Source organism: Lissotriton vulgaris, unplaced genomic scaffold (genome assembly GCF_964263255.1).
Source record: "Lissotriton vulgaris unplaced genomic scaffold, aLisVul1.2 SCAFFOLD_2898, whole genome shotgun sequence".
Classification (NCBI taxonomy): Eukaryota; Metazoa; Chordata; class Amphibia; order Caudata; family Salamandridae; genus Lissotriton; species Lissotriton vulgaris.
Window position 1 is genome coordinate 242,258 of NW_028245007.1, and position 20,804 is coordinate 263,061.

The 20,804-nt window shown below is 45.4% G+C and overlaps 1 protein-coding gene across 1 annotated transcript in view; it reads left to right on the forward strand.

The window, feature by feature from the left end:
- LOC147666668 (THO complex subunit 7 homolog) overlaps positions 1–20,804 on the forward strand; it is a 76,825-nt gene that overhangs the window by 41,670 nt on the left and 14,351 nt on the right. The window contains exons 3-4 of the mRNA XM_086948983.1: positions 3,498–3,625; positions 9,530–9,616. Coding sequence (XP_086805109.1) covers positions 3,498–3,625; positions 9,530–9,616 — 215 coding nt within the window. The remainder of the gene's footprint in view (positions 1–3,497; positions 3,626–9,529; positions 9,617–20,804) is intronic.

Below are 20,804 nucleotides of genomic sequence, written 5' to 3' on the forward strand. Positions count from 1 at the left end.
GATGGTCATAATGAAATTTCTTCTGAATGTAATATATCTTGAGGTGCTGAAGGGTCCGGTAATGTAGAGACCCTGGAAAGATGGCTTGGATGGAGGAAGCCAACAAGCCCACAATTCTCGCCAGAACCCTCAAGGAAATCATCTGTTTGGACAGAGTGGACTTGATTTCTCGTCTGATAAACCTGATCTTGCTCAGCAGAAGGAGAAGTTGGGCAGAGACTGAATTTATTAAAAAGCCCAGGAATCTATCTGTTGACTCTGGGTTGTCATTGACTTCTTAAGGTTTATGACGAAGCCCAGATCCTGTAAAAGGGACATCGTCCACTCCAAGTGAGTGAGGAGGAGAGTCTGATCTTGCGCCAGGAGTAGCATGTCGTCTAGGTAGACTATAATGCGTACTCCAATTTCCCGAAGACGGGAGACTATCGGTTTCAGGAGTTTGGTGAACACCCACGGGGCTGACGATAGACCAAAGGGGAGAGTGCGATACCGGTACCATTGCCCTTTCCTGTGAAACTGCAAGAATTTTCGATGTGAGGGGCAGGCTGGTACTGTGAGAGAGGCATCCTTCAGGTCCAACCGGACCATCCAGTCTTTTTCCAATAGGAGATCTCGCAGAAGAGGGATACCCTCCATCTTGAAATGCCTGTAGACTACATAAGGATTGAAATCTCTTAGATTTAAGACTAGCCGCTGACCACCTCCCTTCTTTTCAACCAAAAAGAAGTTGCTGGAAAATCTTCCGGGGATGAAGGGTCCTACAGGAATAGCCCATTTGGCCAAAAGCTCCTGCAGTTCGGAGTCTATAAAAATCTGTTCTTGAAGGGGAAAAAAGGAGCGGACGAGGAGGAATCGCCTGACATGGTACACTCAGAAGCTTTTTCTGATAACCCTCAACCGTCTGAAGGATCCACATATCTGTGGTGAGCTTTGTCCAATTGACAACAAAATGCAACAACCTTCCCCCTATGGGAATTGATGGGTACACAGGACTTACCAGAATACTCGGAGTCAAGTTTTTGTATCCACGCTTAACACCCCTTTTGAAGCGACCCCTGTAGCCTCGAGACCTGGAGGGGTAGAAGCCGGCCTGCTCGGGCTCCTGGGTGTAACCTCTGCGTCTGTGTGCGAAGCCTCTTTGAGGACTGGGATTGGTGTAGCTGCCGGTCGAGCGTCCTCTGCCACGGCTGGCCCTACCAGAGACCTGATGGATCACTCTCTTAAGGGAGGATTGTGACTTATCCAGTGAAGCGAAGGCGCTCACGAATTTGGCTATGTCCTTCACAAACTTGTCGCCAAAAAGTTGCCCTTCCGCCAAGGGCCCCGGCTCCGAGGAGGCCAGCTCCACCAACTGAGGATCAATTCGAAGCAGGACTGACGTGCGCCGTTCGGACGCAAAGGCGCAGTTAGCATTACCCAGCATACATATGGCTCTTTGCGCCCGTCCAGCCAGGACTTCGGGGTGAATAGCCGCCCCGTCTCCTGTGCCTGGAGGGCCAACTCCAGAATTTTGGCAAGTGGACCTGACAGGTCAAATACTTTATCTTGGCATGCCCGAAAGGCACGGTCAATCCCCTTCTTGGGGTCCTTCTTGTACTTTTTGAGGAATGTTGTCATGGAAGAATCTATGTCCGGGGTGAGGGCCACTTAATGGACCAGATCAAGACGGGGGCATTCTGACTTCAGGCGAGCCCTCACATCTTTGTCGAAACTTTTGCGTAAATGGACCTGCATATAGTCAGCTACTGCAGGGGGAGAGATCCAGTCCGCTGACCTAGGGTGGATAATATCTGAAGGGTCAAACATAAAGGGGGAAGGCTGGACAGGAGTCTCGGAGTGTTTGTGTGTGGCAAATCCCTCAATCGCGCTCAGCGATTCAAAGTCAGCGGGGCCGGCGGCAGTGGGGGAGAAGCAGCGGGACACGGAGCTAAAGCGCAACACGTGCTTGATCAAAGGGGAAAAGAAGAAGTAAGAGCGCGCGCTGAAGCGTGACAGGAAAGCACTCAGGGCAATTCAATTAACTCGCGTAGAACCTGACAGCGAGGCACATGATAAGAATAATATACATTCTCCAAATAATATACATTCTCTAAAAAAATTGCATAAGTATTGAAATACATTATATAAAGCGTTAAACTCACAAACAGTATTGCAAGGTATCCAAAGTAGATAGGCACTTATCTTCGCTGCGGAGCAGCAAAGAAAGAGGAAGCCAGGATGGTGCGCCTCTATTTTGTATACTTTGTGATGTTGCTATTGGTTGTGATAATGAGGTGTGGTTCAAAGCCTCATGGGTAATGATGTTTTTACTTTGCATAGTTTTACTTTCATTGGCTGCTGTGAGTTCAGTAAAGAAATTGAGACAGCATAATCAGAAGCCTCCAGTCCTGCTATAGAATCAAGCCTGGCTAAAACTAGTGCTTGGACAATTAGTTCATAGTTTAGTTCTGGAATGAAATGTTTGATATTTTACCACAGCCCTAGTTGACGATGTGCCACCCATCCCATCATCTAAATGCTTAGGGCATGTTGCAGTTGTGATTTTTGCATTGTAAACTATGGTGAAATTCCCATTTCAGCAATGGATGTTCAATTCTGAACACGGCTAGAAGGTTGGAAGCAAGAGATAAAACTACTATTTTGGAACTTAGTTTTTACAGGTGTCTGTCATCCGTTTCTGGATATTTTAGGCACCCTGAGGCGCGCTGATGCCACTTTGTAGTGTAAAGAAGGCGAGGTTTACATTTACTTAGGTGCTCGGTTATTCTGAAGTTCACGACGTGGTTCATGTAGCGCGCTCCCTTAAGTGTAATTCTTGAATGTCCTATATCCACGTCTTATATGCCTACAATATTATGTGGAATTACACACGAGTTTCGTACAAATAGATACGTGTTTAATGGGTGCATTATGGTTCAATTTTACTACAGCTATAAAAACTGTTTATGCTTGTACCTTGAAGTTTCCCCATAGATAACGCTAAGCTAGTAAGTAGGATGTGAGAACCGCCAAGTTGTGCATTTTCGTTTTCTTGGCTCTAGAGGTCTTATAGCGCCATCTCTCTGACATAGATGGAATCACATTGAATAGATAACATTTTCTTTATCCGGATTTACCATGTAGTAAAATGGCGCGACGTGGAATTCCTGACAACTACCTGTTGCAATCCAGTATAGACACCGTGCAAGATTCGAGGCGTTTTCCTTCAGCAATGGGTATGGCAAAGTAGATGCCCATGTTAATCATCCTCGTTACTTGAGCACATTCCAATATTTATTACCCCAGTCACCCTATCAAATGTACAAATCACGTTGTAGATAAACCATACCCCTGTACTTTCGTGAAGATTGTATGCTTTTATTGACTGAAAATTGTGATGTGTGTTTAACTCTGAGCAACAAAGGACATTTCGGGTGCATAAAATAATTTCCACCATCAAGGTGATCTAGTGTTATTTTCTATTTAAATGTGTTTTCTTTCCTTTTAACTCTTAACAGGTATACTCAGTACCAACGTATGCTTGCTACATTGTCTCAGTGTGAATTTTCGATGGGAAAAACTCTACTTGTGTACGATATGAACCTTCGAGAAATGGAGAATTATGAAACAATCTACACAGACATAGGTAATTAGATCAGTCTTTCAGCTTACTCTTTATTGTACGTGCCACCGCTTTAACTCTTACGTTAATCATTACTTTGGTCAAAAAGCTATGAACTCCACTTCTAAATTTTTTGAGTTCATATTTGTGTTGTTAATCATGGTTTATCTAACACTCCACCTGCCTCAGCCATTGTACATCCGTGTAGGTCAGAGGCGCAACTAGAGCCAAATTTTGGGTGGAGGGGGGGCTAAGAATTTTTTTTGGGTGGGTCTGAATTTTTAATCAGTAGGCAGAGTGGAGCTGCAGGGGCTCTTAGAAGGGGTGAAACAACTGCAAGGCCTAATTAACATTCAAATAGTCCCTTAAAGACGTGTGAAACGTTCGGGTGCGGCTCTGTGTGTGCCCGGAATCTGTCTCATCCCGGGCTGCCACACACGACGGGGGGGGGGGCCTGAAGCCTGGTGAGTCCAATGGGTGTTGCGCGCCTGGTGTAGGTGCTTCAGCACATCCCTATACAACACAACTCCCCCCTGGCATGCCTCCCCTCATCTGAGTATGCCTTGTGCGAATGCATTCTATTTCCTGGCATAAGTAGGTTCTTTTTGTCCAGTTGAGCAAAGGTCAGTCGGCATTTAATCTGTTTTCCATGAGGATGACTACACTTCAAGTCTAGGCTCACAGTTCCAGTTGTGTCTTATCACTTCCCAGTGACAGCCCACAATCTCGTCCAGCTCTGAAATAGTGGCAGTTTTGTGTGCCAGCAGTCACCAGTTTATTTAGGATATTTAAAAAAAATATATAACTGAGCTTTTTCTATTTCATCCTAATTACTTTTTCTAGGGTAGACCCATGTTTTCCCACTGAGTATCGTCTCAACTGTTTTATTTTCAGAGGTGAAGGGTTAATTCCAATGTGTGGAAAAATAATGGCTGCTGAAATGTCACTCTTGCAAGTGAGTGCAAGGTCTGCACGTGTTATTCCTTGTGAGCGCATGGAAGCCTACTTTTAAGGATTTGCACCTTTTCACTGGATGTGTATGTCCGGTATACAGTAACCTTAGGTGCAACCAGGCATGCAACACCCATTGAACTCACCGGGCTTCAGCCCCCCCCCCCCCCCCCCTCCCCCGTCGTGTGTTGCCGCCCGGGATGAGACATATCCCAGGCACACACAGAGCCGCACCCGAACGTTTCACAGGTCTTTAAAAGACCATTTGAATGTTAATTAGGCCTTGCAGTTGTTTCACCCCTTCTAAGAGCCCCTGCAGCTCCACTCTGCCTACTGATTAAAGGTTCAGCCCCCCCACCCCCGAAATTTTTTCTTAGCCCACCCGAAATTTGGCTCTAGTTGCGCCTCTAGGTGCAACCATATCACCATTGGTCCCTTGGACAGTGCTGTGTGTATTTGAAAAGGGCGCTCATGTATTTCTTTCCCTTTTTGTTATGGAAGCTAAAGGCCAAACAGTACTGTCCATGCAGATTGCACAACTGGTATGGGTCAGCAAAGAAAGAGCTCTTAATCCTTTACCAGTAACATAACCATTTCACATTAAAGCATGCTTTGAATATAGTTCATTGTGCTATTTATCTGTGGTGAAGTATTATTCTCCACTGAGAATATTTTCTTTCTCTTGCCTATATTTTCTTTTAAGCGTGCTTACATTTGTTTTGTTTCATTGGTTCTGTTAGCCATATTGTTATTGGTCTTCAAAGTGATTTGACAGACAAAGCATTAAAATCATTATGGATTGAGTGAAGTGAGCCGGCGGATTACATATAGATTTGTAGTGTGTTGAATTTCGAAAAGAAAACCTCCCACCCACTCTCGTTATGGAAGCTTTTGGATAACTGGTTGACAAAAGTCAAATTAAAATGATTTGAAGGGCCAATTTCACTCGCTTATAAAATATGCTTTGTAATCATTACAACTAAATTAATCTGACCGCCTGTTAGTCGTTGCTTTGATAATCATTCTGATTGACCCATGTTGCAAATGAGAACAGAATTACTGTAAATGTATTATCCTAGTTGTCCCAGAGAAACTCATTATAAAGTGCACGTGCAACAACTGATTCCTGGAGGCTGAGCAGATAATAAAGAGGCGCAACAAACCCAGCAAACAAAAAATAAGAAAACCAAAAGGTTTAAATTGTTTCTATAAACCTACAGTGATTCTCAATTCTTCTCAGTTTTATGGGCGAACTCTTCCAAACCTCTGGAGCCAGTTAGTGAATGAAAACGTTTACCTAACCGCGCCCTCCTAATTTGAGGAATTTGCAGCAGGTATTGGTTGCAATACCAGTAGAAGCTTTTTCAAATAATGTGAGTGAATCACTGTAGCCACCTCTAATATCTGTAACCCAGAAAATGGAACAGATAGGGCAGAGAGACTTAAATTGGATGCTCTGCTCCACAGCCAGCCAGCGCAGATCTGTCTGCCTCAAAACGTGTTTCAACTTGGGTTGTCCTCAATCTACTTTGACTGAAGTTCTGAGCTAACTATCAGTTAGCCTCTAGGTATGCTGGCAGGTCCATATCGAGGTCATAGCAGTAGTTTTATTTTGGACACCATGCCAAGAACACGAGACTGTGTGTAGGCTTACACAGAACAGGAGCACTTGCTTCAGTGTGTAAAGCTGCAGTAAGCAGGTGTTTGCCAAGGCAAGACCTTTATTGAAACTTCCCAGTCCAGCACTTCTGCCAGAATATTTACGCGGATTACGAGAAAGTGACTACGGACGAGCACATACGGCTCTGCTGAACCTTAGCAGGACGCCAGCGTCAAACGGGCGCCTAACAATGAATGATTACAGCATATACGACTCAAACACTCGATAAAATCTTACATGAGCCTCAAAAGAGTGGCCGATTGGCTGCATGCCATCTACTAGGAAGATTGGCTTTTTGTCTTATAACAAGATTGTTGGTCCTGAGGAGAACTCCGCATTGGGGAGTTCGAAACGCGTCGACCAGTTTTTGGGTCCTTCTGTCAAATTGAAAGTAGAATATAAATAGTGTATACTAAATAGGATTAACACTATTGTGACTGTGTTTTACAGTAATTATCATCAGCACACATTGTTTATATGGCTATATGTACTTATATTGTTTGACACTAGGCCCCCAGTATTTTCTGCTTTGTGGTATGAATGTAGATGGATGAATGGTTTGGCCAAAGTGAAAGTTTGGATGTGTTGTAAATAGTGTATAAATTGTTTTGTATAGTGCGTTTTCATTGTAATATTTTTATTGCAAATTTCTTGTATATACACCTGAAAATTGTTTGCTTATGAAAATAATTTCTGTTCCACTAGTATAAAAATAAATGAATAAACTAGTGACGCAAATAAATAAATAAAAATAAAAAAAACCGTACCTTTATGTCTTGTCCATAGGGGTTACTCTAAAAATCAGATAAATCATATCCAGTACTGGCAGTTGTGTTGTTGTTTAGAATATTTACTTTGGCAGCTGGAAGAGGGGGGATGCCCTATGCATTCCACTCACAGGGCGTTTGTTGTCACAGGGGATTGCCCCATGGGTAACAGTCTTATTTACCTCTATGCAATATTTAAAACGGTCCTAGGATGCTTGATTCTGGTCCAGGAAAGACATGGCTTGGCAGTTCGGGCTGGACTGTTCCCATGAGGCACAGGGTCAAGGCTGATTTGCATATGGCCATGTCTGAACTGGGGTGGTGTGGAGTGCAAAAAAACGATGGATTTAGGCCCAGATCTCTGTACTGGGGTGAATGTATGACATTGTTCTGCATTCTGTCCATCAACTGTGGTTTTTGCATTCATCCAACCAAAGCAACTGATATCAATTGTTAAGAGAGATTACAGATACGCACCTGGAAGACAGGGAAGTGCGCATCCCAATAAATCATCACTTTCAGAAATAGCGTTTCTTGGAAAAATCACAGTTGCAGTCCCCCTTCTTGTAAACGCCATTTCCGATATAAGATTTTAAAGCCATTTGAGATGGCATTGACCAAGGCCGAGGCTGAGTCCTGCAACTACATTTCTGCCAGAAAAAAAATATGTCCGCCTCCCAAGGTTAGCATATGCAGTATTCCATTGGTGTTTAACCAGCAAATGACAGTTAATCAGAGCAGCAGAAATGGCAAGCTCTTGTTATTCTTTGAGCTTTTTTCAGGGCAAATCTGCTCGTATGTTTTGAGCTGACGTCCCATGGGTAGCGTGAGCAGCATGTTTTCTGGCATGGAGGTTTGTGCAGGTTTAGCTATAGATGAACCCTGCATGGTACAGAAGGTCATCTTTTCTAAATTGAGATAGCAAAGCTGCCTGCTGGAATAGTGTATCTACCTGTTGGTGTTGCAGTATGCGCTCTCTTGAGTAAGGTATGGCAAGGTCCGGCAGTGGATCTGCAGATTTGGACTGGCCGATTGCAGGTGGTCTTGTCTTAGGTGTAACTATGTAAAGGACTCTAATTGAAGAGTACCTGCTATTCTGCAAGTAACGAGTAAGGGAGTCAATATGCCTACTGCTCGTCCAAGAGGCGTACAGGCTGATGGAAACCAAGGACTATGTACAGCAGTCACTTTTATGGCATTGCCCACCAGAGAGAAACAAACTGTTCATAGCAGAAGGCAGCCACCCAAGCCCCTCCAGTAATAAGGGGGAATCACAAAAAGTAGAGATTTGTGCTGGTATCTCTCTGCTGCTTAATAGAGATTACCAGCGGTGCATCCCTCTGGAGATAAAGTAGTGAAGTGGGGTGTTTATGCTACATACCACTCAACTTGTAGACTCTTTATACTCCTGCTGACGTTGCTTGTTTTTTAGGTGCACTTCACATTAATTTCTTCTTCCGTGTTATTGTGTATGGGCATTATAGCTCAATATTCTATCATTTTCCTTTTCATGATACTAATTCAATGTTTTGTTTGTGTCCTGGAAGACATTGGCATTTATCAATGGAAAAAGACACTTTTTAGTTGCTGTTTTTATCCCCCCAAAGGTAATGAAGGACCATGATGGGCCCCGAAAAGCATTTCCTTTCAGAAATAGCTTAATTGTTCTGATCTCTTGTTTTGCTTTTTAATTTCCCAAAGAGTGTTTGTCCATATGTTAAATTTGATTTTCTGCCTGTTATACGATTATATTTTTTATTACTGCATGCTTAAGTGCCTATACATTGGGTAGTCCCATGGTTAAGTATAATTGTGTTACCATCTTATTAGACATCTGGTATCCTACTCCCTTGCATTTTCCATATACATCTTAGTAACTTTTAATATGACAGTGTTTCATAATATATTTCCTGTTTATGCGGTTTCACGTTAGCTCCTACAGGCCTTATGTTCTGCCTCTGTTGGGTAAAGAATTATGATAAAGTTCACCTGATGAAACATGAAAGCAATACTGAGGGTCTGGTTACCCTGTAATTTTTTTCTGACTGGTGCGTATACCCCTGTTTACTCACAAGTCAGAATTACGAGTAGAGTGTTATTTAATGCATTAATTATCAAATGCGTAAAATACCTCACCCTTTGTTAAGTTTCGACAGGTCATACTGCCGAAATTTAACAGGGGAAAGCCTTATGGTACTTACCTTATCAAACCAGTTTTGGTGCGTTAAACACCAAAATCCACTTGTTAATCCCCAGAAACTTGTAATAGGTTCCATTTATCGCACCCAATAAATAACCATCCTCATGATATCGTTATTTACCAGGTGCAATAAATAGCACCTATACTTGTATAGGGCTCTTAGTAGCATCAATTAACCAGTCAGTCTCAGCATGAATCAGAAATTAATGGATATTTGAATAACCAATTGCCTCAAGCTGTTGTGTGCTCCTGCCTGATTAGTATCATATTTTTCATAAATTTGTTCATTTTATACCAGTGCTATCTTTCAATATGTTACTGTCTTTAATTCATATTTCTTTTTCTCCTAGAAAGTAGCATTGCGGCTGCTCATGAAAAAATAGCTGAATGCAAAAAACAGATTCTGCAAGCAAAGCGGATTAGAAAAAATCGTCAGGGTATGGGCCTGTTTTGTCGACTTTTTAATTGTAATGTAAATGTAGCAGTTTATGTATTTTGTTGCCACCGGGATGGGGATAGGGGAGAAAATCGAATCCACTGTCTTGCTTCCTAAATTGTTTTGGGAGAACCAGATCACTGGTGATTTTGACCATCCACTGAACAAAGAAAACATGTAATTTGTTTTGCTGTATCCCAGAACCGAAAGGTTTTTACTCACTGGAGCAACAGTAGCTCACAATATGTTACATTTTAGTGTGCAGATCTCTGAGGTGTCTGTTAGCAAGGGTTTATTTAAGCGCTGTATAGCTCCATTTGTGCGTTAGAAACCCAACAAAAGTGGATCATTTGTGGCCTCAATGATAAAAGGAAAAAGGGTATAAAAGCTCAAAAACTGAAAACTATGAGAATCAACGTCTTGTGTATTCAAGAAATTCATATACCTTGGAAGAGCAGAAGCTGGTATAAAGAATTAGGATTAGAATTAGTAGGTTGTACTCGTCAAGGCTCTACTACAAGAGGAGTTGCTATTCTAAAGCGGTATGGGTTGGGGCAATGTAGACGAGTTAAAGAAGATCCGCTGGGTCGTTGGGTGATCATGGAATTACGATTGGAGGCTACATTGCTGACCATATGTTATATCTACGGGTCCAATGCTGACGATCCGGTTGTGTTGAATCAATTGAGTATTGAGTTAGCATCATGGCACTCTCCATTAGTCTTATGCGGGGATTTTAATCTACATCTGGATGGGACATATGACCTATCTAGTATTGGTCTATATGCAGGCAGGAAGAAAAATGTGTTTAAAGCCTCTAAAGGTATTATTGATGAATTTGGGTTAGTGGACGTAGGGTACGTAAAGCTTTTTTTTCTGCTCCGCACCAGAAGCATTTTCGGCTAGACTATTTCTTTGCTTCGGCTGGATTTATCAATACTACTGTAAAACTTAGATTTGAAATTATCCCCAAACTAATCTCCGACCATAACCCTATAACCCTTAACGTAGACATCAACTTTAGACAATCTCCGAAGCCTTGTTCCTTCGAGCGGATGCTTCTCTTCGACCCCCTTTATATTGAACACATGGGTAAGTGGATCCCTGAGTTTTTTGATAATAATAGAGGCTCAGCTTCAATTGGGATTATATGGGATGCCTTTAAATCAGGGGTTCGAGGAGAAACTTTAACCTATTCACTTAATAAGCAGGGGGAAACTAGGAAGGCGGACTAAGGAGAGATGATCAAGCTGCGAGATATTGAAATTAAATTAATGATGACATGTAGTAGAGGGACCTGTATTGAGAACATTTCAAAGTATTTAGCGGTACAGAAAGCTAGGATTCATCAGGGCTTCGCTACGAAATTGGCTCAACAAATAGCAGCCTATAGATCGGAGCTGTATGAAGTGGGGGAAAATTCTGGAAACCTTTTAGCCAAAGCACTTAGACAGAAGGCGGTAGCTGCTAATATAGATAAGATCATGGATGACTCAGGGAAGTTGCATTATAACCCATCAGATATTTATTAAGGTTTTTTCGCGAATTCTATTGTAATTAATAAACTGATGATGATATACGGATGATGTTTCTAGAGACATTGAAGGAAGGGTAACTGACTTCATTGATTCCCTACCTAATACCACCTTATCATTAGAAGAGGCAGAACAATTGGATTTACCCATTACGTGGGAAGAAATAGAACTATCCTTAATGTCACTAGCTTCTGGTAAAGCTGTTGGACCCGATGCTATTCCTCTTGAGTTTTTTAGGTCTTTTCGCTTTATTTTAAAACCAGAGCTAATTATATTGTTTTCAGAGGCCCAAAAAGGAACGGCTCCACCATCTTGGCAAGAATCAATAATTACTGTTTTTCCCAAAAAGGATAAATCCCCTGTGACTCCGTCCTCATTCCATCCTATTTCACCTGATCAGCACTGATAGCAAGGCCTATTCTAAGATCTAAGCCTCACGACTCTCTAGAATCATTACACCACTTGTGTCAAAATGTCAGCATGGGTTTATTCCTGCACATGACACAGCGGACCATATCCGCCGTTTGATCACTTTCTTGGATTGGGCTCAGGCAACCCGCTCTAATATCGGCATAACCCTGTTGGATGCTGAGAAAGCATTCGACAGGGTCGCATGGCCATATATGTGGGACATTTTAACTAGAAAGGACTGGGCCCAGGTATCCTAACCGCTTTAAGGACTATGTATCTTGCCCCTACTGCATATATTCGTCTGAATGCTCAAACTTTGGTCCCATTCTTAATCACCCATGGTACGCGACAAGGGTGTCCGTGCTCCCCGTTACTTTTTGCGTTTTATATTGATCCTTTTATTAATCGTTTAAACTTGGAAGAAAAAATAAAACCAATCTATTTAGCCCAGACAAACTATCAAGCCTTAGCTTATGCTGACGACATTGTGGTTGTTACAACAGATATTGAGACTGCGTTGCCAGCTATTAACGATCTAGCTGTACAGTTTGGGTCCTTTTCTGGGTATAAGTTGAATCTTTCCAAAACTCAGATTTTATATACTGGGGATAATCCGCCCATTAATATTCCACTTGTCCCAGAAGTTACTTATTTGGGAATCAAGATCTCACTCCCACTCTCTAATATCCCTGAATTGAATATTAATCCTGCAGTGGCTAAATCAATGTTTTATTAGAAAGGTTAGATCACCTTCATTTATCATTACACGGGAGAGCTAATGTATTAAAAATGTTAATCTTACCTAAATTTGTGTATATGATCCGTACAATACCCATTGAATTTCCCCCTGCTAGAAAGGACAACTTCGAGATTTCAGTGGGGTTACAAGCAACAGCACTAAGCTTATAAAAAGATGATTCATCCTAAAGAGTGTGGTGGGGGAATATCCCGTATTTCTTTTTTTATTATATTGCAGCGACTCTTCAATCTAGGGCTCGAATAATTCACTCGACAACGAGATTGATTAAGGTCGAGCTATTTTTAGGTCCTACTCGCCCTTTCTGGCGAGTAGGAATACAAACTGACACTTGACCTCTGCCTCTGAAAGTAGAGGAAATGTAACAAGATAGCGAGATTTAAGGGCATCTTTATTTCTCACAAAGTAAATGAGCGATAACAATGCTTTTAAATCTTTTAACTTGTCACATTTGCTCAGTTTTCAGAGTTTGAGGTCAAGTGCCTTTCAGTTAGGTCGAGGAGATTTTGTGGTTTACTAGACCTGCAGGTCTTGTGCATTTTTATTGATTTTTCGAGCCCTGCTTCAATCTATTAGCCCACTAATAATTGGGGATAAAGCTTGGATCCCTTTTTGTAACACTCCATCAATCTATGAGTTAGTTATGGGCGAAGAGATGAAAGCGTGCTTCTTGAAGGTAATTGAACCTAGTTACTTCAAGAAGACTAAATTTAAGACTCTAAAAGCAGCAAATGACGTCTGGCAAACTGTCCGGCGTCATCTGGGTATTACAAAATTGAACACATATACACCTTTTTTCAGCACCTGGCTTATTACCCCATATCTTTTGTGATTTAGTAGCTATTAGATGGGGCACTAAAGGAATATGTTATTTAGGGGATTTGTTTAAAGAAGGTCACTTAGCTTCCTTTAATGAGTTACAAATTAACTTTGATTTATCAAAAAATTATTTTTTTAAGTACTTGCAAATACGTAGCTTTTTACAGAATGCAGGGCCATCATTAGATCATCGAATGAGTAAAATCCCCCTTATTGAGCAATTGGCAAAAAAGACATCGATTGCTATATTGTATTCGTGTTTGATGCAGGAATTTCCTGATGATTTGGAAAACTGTCAAGTAAAATAGGTAAAAAAGCTGGGGATACCTGAAATCAATATTCTTGAATCGGTCATGTTAGCCAATCGAGTTCTTATAACTGGGATGATGAAATCACAATACTTTATGTGTATACATGACATATTACACTCCTAGTAAGATTTCTATATGGAGCATGACAACGGGGACTAAATGTAATAGATGTGGCTTGCATGCCGCTGATGCGGTACATATGTTTTTTCAGTGCCCTAAGCTTGCTGAATTTTTTCAGCATATTGAATTTTTTCTGGGGGTAATCTTGAAACGTACAATTAGCATAACTGCTGAGATGGTATTGATTGGCTGTAGCCCAGGAATTGTGGGTCAACCAAGACCAAAAGCTACAATTTGCTTTCTTTTTATTTGTATGGCTGTAATACGAGCTTGTATTACATGAGACTGGATTAATTCCGATCCCCCCTCTTTTTTCAGTTGGCGTGAAAGATTACTGTTAATGTATAATATAGAATTGGCTATTTATAAAACTAAAGGGCTTAAGAGGAGGGGTATCGGAGTAAAGATATGGGCACCCATCACTGAATGGATTTAGGCTTTGGCGATGCTCCAGATATGATTTGTTATATGATATGTAGTATGATAATAGTGTCTGACGAACTCATGCATCTGATTGTATCATTGTGCAATATTTGATTTGTATTTTCTGCTTTTCCTTGCATAAAATAAACAAAAAAAAAGAAACCCAACAAAAGTGGCTGTATGTCACTTCAGGCAATGAGCATTTCTTATAAGACAGAGGCATCCACTAAGGTGCCAATCGACCGGGTTTCTTCCTTCCACACAAACAGTAGCCCCCACCGGTAGCGGATCTCCTGTGCTCGGAGATGATCAGTTAGAGGCATCGGTGTCCTTTGTCAGAGCCTGATCTTGAAACAGTCCAACCTTGAATCCCTCAAATTCGATGTATCTCATGTCTCTGACGCCGCCATTATTGTCGCCTCCTGCCTGTAGTACTGCAGGCAAGTGAGACTGTCTAGGGGCTGGCCCGGCTTGGTCGGTGGCGTCCCGGCCTGAAGCATGCGCTCCAAGACTATCTCCTGATCCTGCAAAGAGGGTGTCACATGTTTGAAGAGGCAGATCACAAATCCTTTCAAGTCAGACGGGACGGCCCGAGCTGGAACTCCCTTGAATATTCCGTTGGAGCATATAGATTGGCTTTCTAGGCCCTCTATCTGGTAGCGCAGTTCTGAGTTCTGGTCCCGGCGTTTCAAAAGCTCCCTACGGTGGTCCTCTATTTCCTTCTTTCGGGCGTCATACTTCCTCTCCACCGAGTCCATCCTTTGGTCGAGGACAGTGACATCTTGCCTAATTCCCTTGATGTCCAAGGCAATGTTGAGCTTGAGCTCCGCAAAGTCATCTCGAAGGGTGCTAAACAGGTGTTCCATTAATGCCTGATTGAGCGGGGGCTGCTCCAGGCCCCCTCCCCACCACCAACCCTCTCTGGTCCCCCTGGTCTTCGTTTTCCCGCGTTGTCTGCCTTCTTCGTGTTTGAGCGGGCAAACATGTCCTTTACTGAGGGGTCTTTGTTCATCTGGCTGTGGGTGGACATGCTTTTTATGGTCCATGTCCCCCGCCGTGAGACAGCCGTCCTGCTACTCCCAATGGCCACCTTTCACAGGTTCCGCTGGGCAGTCTAACGTGGGTTGGTCTGTCTCCAACTTAACTCGTGTAAAAAAAAAAGGGGGGGGGTGGCAATTTCCAGTCTCAGTGCACAGCAGAGGCGGGGCAGGCCAGTTCACTATCAATCTGCCACATTAGGCTGCATTACAGGGCCCTCGCCTCTAGTTCTAGAGTTGTGGTATCGCTGGGGGTAGGGGGCAGCCGGCCTGGTGCAGGATCTTAGAAAGGATTCCAACTGTGATGGGGGAGGGAGTCTGAGTTGCCAGGGTTTGCCACCGCTCTCCCTAAGTGCACTTGTCTCGGTGGGCCTAAGGGGAATCCTATGTGGGCTTCAAGCCTGAGCCACAGGGGGGGGCTTTTTCATAGCACTCCCGATTCACGGACATCACTAAGGAGTCCCCCGGTGCTCAAACTCTACTCCACTGTCACAGAAGGGGGGGGAGCGCGTCAGGGGTATTCCTGCAGGTTATCTCCAACCAGTGACTACAAGGGAACCAGGCTTGCAAACAGGCACAGGACGCTAGGGAAAATAGCTGCGAGCAAGGACTCTCTCCCGCAACACAGCAAGCTATGGGCCGCTTCCCCTCCCCCTCCTCCACTCTCTAGCCCCAGCGTCGTTACTCGCCACAACTAATGCTGTCAGGGGGGCCTGCAGACCTCCTCTTCCTCACCGCGGCACGATCCGCAACCTTGACCGGTCCCAAGCTCAAGGGAGCCCGCCGCAGTACGCCACTCTCCTGAAGGCCTCAGAGTCAGGCCCCTCACGTCTCCCAGATCGGATCCGCCTTGTTCTTGGTGGATCATGTTCGTCCTGGCTCCGCGGCCACCGCTGCTCCACAGTTTGCTCCATCCGCTGTCAGCCGATTTGCCGTCTCTCTTCAGTTGATCCGGACACCAAACTCCCTCACTGAGGTGCTTCTGGGCCTGAGGTCCGGCGGAGCTCCAAGAGGTGCGACCTACATCGCCGCCATCTTGGACACCTCTCCACAACAACTTTTTAAGCAGATTCTTGAGGCTAATCCTGGTGCTGAGCATAACGTGATATGCCTCTTTGTTGGTGCCTAATGTTTTATCCTTATGCAGAAAAAGAAATGCACATGATCATGGCTATTGCCGAAATAACTGAGGCAATCCACCTTCAGCTAAAAAAGCTTTTCCATTAGTTCCATTTCAAGACCTCTGATTAAATAGTATTGAAAAAAGGGTTTAACCCACTCTTGGAACCAACAGATGCAACTTTATCTCAAGCTATTTTAGACTATAAACCATTTTAAAAGAATAGATCGAATGGACAGCCATCTTCAGATAAAACATAACATGTCCTTAATTGTTTGTGTACTAAATGTTAACGTTTCTTGACCGGGTAGAGGTAATATCACAAAGGGCACATTCTTGCTGAATATTGTGCACAGTGCATATGGTTTAAATGTGTATTGTAGCACTTAATATCTCTTGGGTCACAAACTACTCCTATTTTGCTTTGAGTTCCTTTGCGCCCTTTCTGTGTCTATGGTCGGTAAAGGTCTTGTTTGTGGAGTGGTCTATATGAGAGTTGTTACATATGGTTTGGGGATGTGCTCTAAACATGGCGCACCAATGGCACTGCAGTTAAGCATTTAATGTTTTTGAGAGTGAGAGAATAGGGAGAGTGGTATCTTTGGGTGAATTTGACAACTAAGTACATGCCACCATTTTTGTGAATAGATGGATCCATGTGAACTATATAAAGATCCACCCAGGAGTTTCAGTAGTCCAGTCCTGCTTGCGCAGTTAAGGGACATGGGAAAACTGTGCATCCTAGGGCTTGCGGTCATTGGTCTCGCCAATTGAGGTTGCAAAACTCAGGACAGCCGGGTGATTTCTCCTGTCTTTTTGTTTCTGACCACCTGTTATTGACTGTGTGCTGCATTTCGTTTTTGCTGGTTTTAGGACTCTAGGCACTTTACCACTGCTGACCAGTGCTAAAGTGCAAGTGCTCCCTGTGTAAATTGTATTGGTGATTGGTTTATCCATGATTGACCTATTTGATGTACTAGTAAGTCCCTGGTAAAAATGCACCAGGTGTGCCCAGGGCCAGCAAATTGCTACTACTGGGCCTATGGCACCGATTGTGCCACCCACATTAGTAGCTCTGCAAATACGTTTCCGATTTGCCACTACAGTGTCTGTTTTAAACGGCCATTCCGACTTGGCAAGTGTCCCCACTTGCCAGTCCCAAACCTTCCCTTTTACTTCATGTAAGTTACCCCTAAGGTAGGCCCAAGGCAGCCCCATGGGCAAGGTGCAGTGTATCTAAAAGGTAGGACACGTGTTTGTGTGTTTTACATGTTGTAATAGTGAAATACTGCTAATTTCGTTTCTCACTAGTTTTTAAATTGCGTGTTTGAAAATGCTACTTTTAGAAAATGGGCATTTTCTTGCTTAACCATTCTGTGCCTCTGCCTGCCTCTTCAATCCACGTCTGGGTTTGCTGACAGTTCAATCAATCAATCAATCAGGAGTTTGTTAAAGCGCGACTACTCACCCGTAAGGGTCTCAAGGCGCTAGGGGTGGGGGGGGTGCAGGTTCCATTCCATCAAGGAGGGGGTCTGTCGAAGAGCCAGGTTTTGAGGTTTCTTGCGAAGATGGGGAGCGATGTTGTCTGTCTGAGGTGGAGCGGAAGGGCGTTCCATGCTTTGGCCGCGAGGAAGGAAAAGGAGCGGCCTCCTGATCTGGTCTTTCTGGTGCGGGGGACCACGGCGTAGGAAAGCTGGGCTGATCGTAGGGTCCTTTGGGGTGCGTGGAATTTGAGTCGGCTGTTCAGGTATGCTGGTCCGGTGCCGTGGAGGGCCTTGTGTGCGTGGGTGAGCATCTTACAGGTGATTCTCGCCTCGACGGGGAGCCAGTGGAGTGTGCGCAGGTGCTGGGAGATGTGGCAGTATTTTGGCAGGTTGAGGACCAGTCTTGCGGCGGCGTTCTGGATGTTCTGTAGCTTGCGGATGAGGTTTTTGTTTATTCCGGCGTAGAGTGCGTTGCCGTAGTCGAGTCTGCTGGTGACCAGGGCGTGAGTAACTGTCTTTCGGTGTTCGAGGGGGATCCATTTGAAGGTCTTACGAAGGAGGCGGAGGGTGTGGAAGCAGGAAGATGAGACAGAGTTGATCTGGCGGTCCATTTTGAGCTCGGAGTCCAGGATGATTCCCAGGTTGCGTGCGTGGTCTGTGGGGCTTGGCGGGTTTCCGAGGGCGGTGGGCCACCAGGTGTCGCTCCAGGCGTCGGGGTTTGGGCCCATGATGAGTACTTCTGTTTTGTTGGTGTTTAGTTGAAGGCAGCTGTTTTTCATCCATTTGGCGACGGCTTCCATGTCTTCTCGAAAGTTGCGTCTGGCGGTGTTGGGCTCGTTGGATAGGGAGAGGATGAGCTGGGTGTCGTCTGCATATGACACAATGTTGAGTCCGTAGGTTCTGACGATGGGGGCAAGTGGAGCCATGTAGACGTTGAAGAGCGTCGGGCTGAGGGAGGAGCCCTGGGGGACTCCGCAGGTGAGCGGTGTGGGGTCCGAGAGGAAAGGGGGGAGTCTGACCCGGTGCGTCCTGCCGGAGAGGAAGGAGCAGATCCAGTCGAGGGCCTTGTCCTGGATTCCTGCATCGTAGAGTCTGCGTATTAGGGTGCGGTGGGAGACTGTGTCGAACGCCGCTGATAGGTCGAGGAGGATGAGGGCTACTGTTTCTCCTTTGTCCAGTAAGGTGCGGATGTCGTCTGTTACGGCGAGGAGGGCGGTTTCCGTACTGTGGTTTTTTCTGAAGCCGGATTGGGAGGAGTCGAGGATGTTGTGTTCTTCAATGAATGTGGCGAGTTGGCTGTTGATGGCTTTCTCGATGACTTTCGCTGGGAACGGGAGCAGGGAGATGGGTCTGTAGTTTTTGAGGTCGGTGGGGTCCGCTGAGGGTTTCTTTAGGAGGGGGTTGACCTCGGCGTGTTTCCAGTCGTCGGGGAACGAGGCGGTCGCCAGGGAGCGGTTGATGGTTTGGCGGAGCATGGGTGCGATGGTGTTGGCGGCTCAGTTGAAGATGTGGTGGGGGCAGGGGTCCGTGGGGGCCCCTGAGTGGATTGACTTCATTGTCTTCAGTGTGTCTTCGGTGGTGAGGGCTGTCCAGTCATCAATCGCTGGTTTCCGGGTGTCGGGGGTGGTTGGTGAGGGTTCAGTGTGTTGGTTGTCTTCGTCGAAGTTGTCGTAGATGCTCTTGATTTTGTGATGGAAAAAGATGCTGAGTTTGTCGCAGAGGTCTTGTGAGGGAGGGATGTCGGTAGACTCACTGGTGGGTTGGGCGAACTCCTTGATGATGCTGAAGAGTTCCTTGCTGTTGTGTGCGTGGGTGGAGATTCTGTCTTCAATCGCTTTTTTCCTCGTTTCTCTGGTGAGTTGATGGTGGGCGTTGGTGGCGGCTCTGAAGTTGTTGTGGGCTTCTGTGGATTTGGTGTTTCTCCAGGCCTTTTCAAGGCGGCGGCATGTGCGCCTGGACTCTCGAAGTTCGGTGGTAAACCATCTGGCTTTCTTGGCACGGGTATTTTTCTTGAGGGGGGCTATGGTGTTGGTGCTGTCCGAGATCCATCTATGCAGGGTTCGGGCTGCGGTGTTGGGGTCGTCGTTTTCCGCAATGGTTGGGGTGGAGTTGTTGAGTGAGGAGGTGAGCTGGTCTTCGGTGATTTTGGTCCAGTTTCTTTGTGGAAGCAGGTGCTGGTGTCTGTGGATGGTGGGTGTTCTGAAGGTGAAGTGGACGCAACGATGGTCGGTCCATGGGAGTTTGGTGGTGTGGCTGAAGGTGATGGAGTTTCCTGTAGTGAAGAGGGGGTCGAGGGTGTGTCCTGCTGAGTGCGTGGGCTCGGTCACGATCTGGCGGAGTCCAATGTTGTGGAGGTTGTCCAGGAGGGATGTGGTGTTGGGGTCCAGTTGATTGTCGAGGTGGAAGTTGAGGTCTCCCAGCAGGGTGTAGTTGGTGGATGTGATGGCCTGCGTGGAGATAATGTCCGTGATGGAGTTGGCGAAGGGCCCGCGGGGTCCAGGGGGTTGGTAGATGAGGGTTCCTCGGAGGGCGGCGGTGGGGCTGGCCAGTATCTTGAAGTGAAGGTGTTCCATCAGTTCTGTGGACTCGTCAGGGAGTGTGCTCAGGCGGAGGCTGGATTTGTGGACAATGGCGATTCCTCCTCCTGGCTGGATGGGGCGGTCCTTCCTGGAGATCTTGTATCCTTGGGGGATGGCGATGGCGATGTCCGGTCCCGAGGTGGTGTTGGTCCAGGTTTCGGTGAAGAATGCTACGTCTGGGGTGGTGCTGTCGAGGAGGTCCCAGATTTCTGTTGCGTGTTTGTGGAGGGATCGGACGTTGAGGAGGATGCATTGCAGGGTCTTCGGTTTGGTTGTGTTCTTGTGGGCGGGTTGTGCTGGATCTGTGTTCTTGGCGGTGCTGCAGGTGTGCCGGCAGCGGTGACAGCTGAAGGGTCCATGGGTGTCGGCTGGTGATGCTAGCTTGCAGTTGTTGTTGCTAGCTTGCAGTTGTTGTTGCAGCCTGGGTTGAGTGCGTGGAGTGCTGCTGGGTCGTAGCGTTGGCGGGGCGGAGGTCCAAGGTTCCTGGTGCTGGTTGCAGACGGGTCGCAGACGGGCGCAGACGTGCTTGCCTTTGACGCGCCTTCGGTGCACCAGCGGCGCGGCCGCGCAGTGGCCGCCATTAAGTAGGGGTC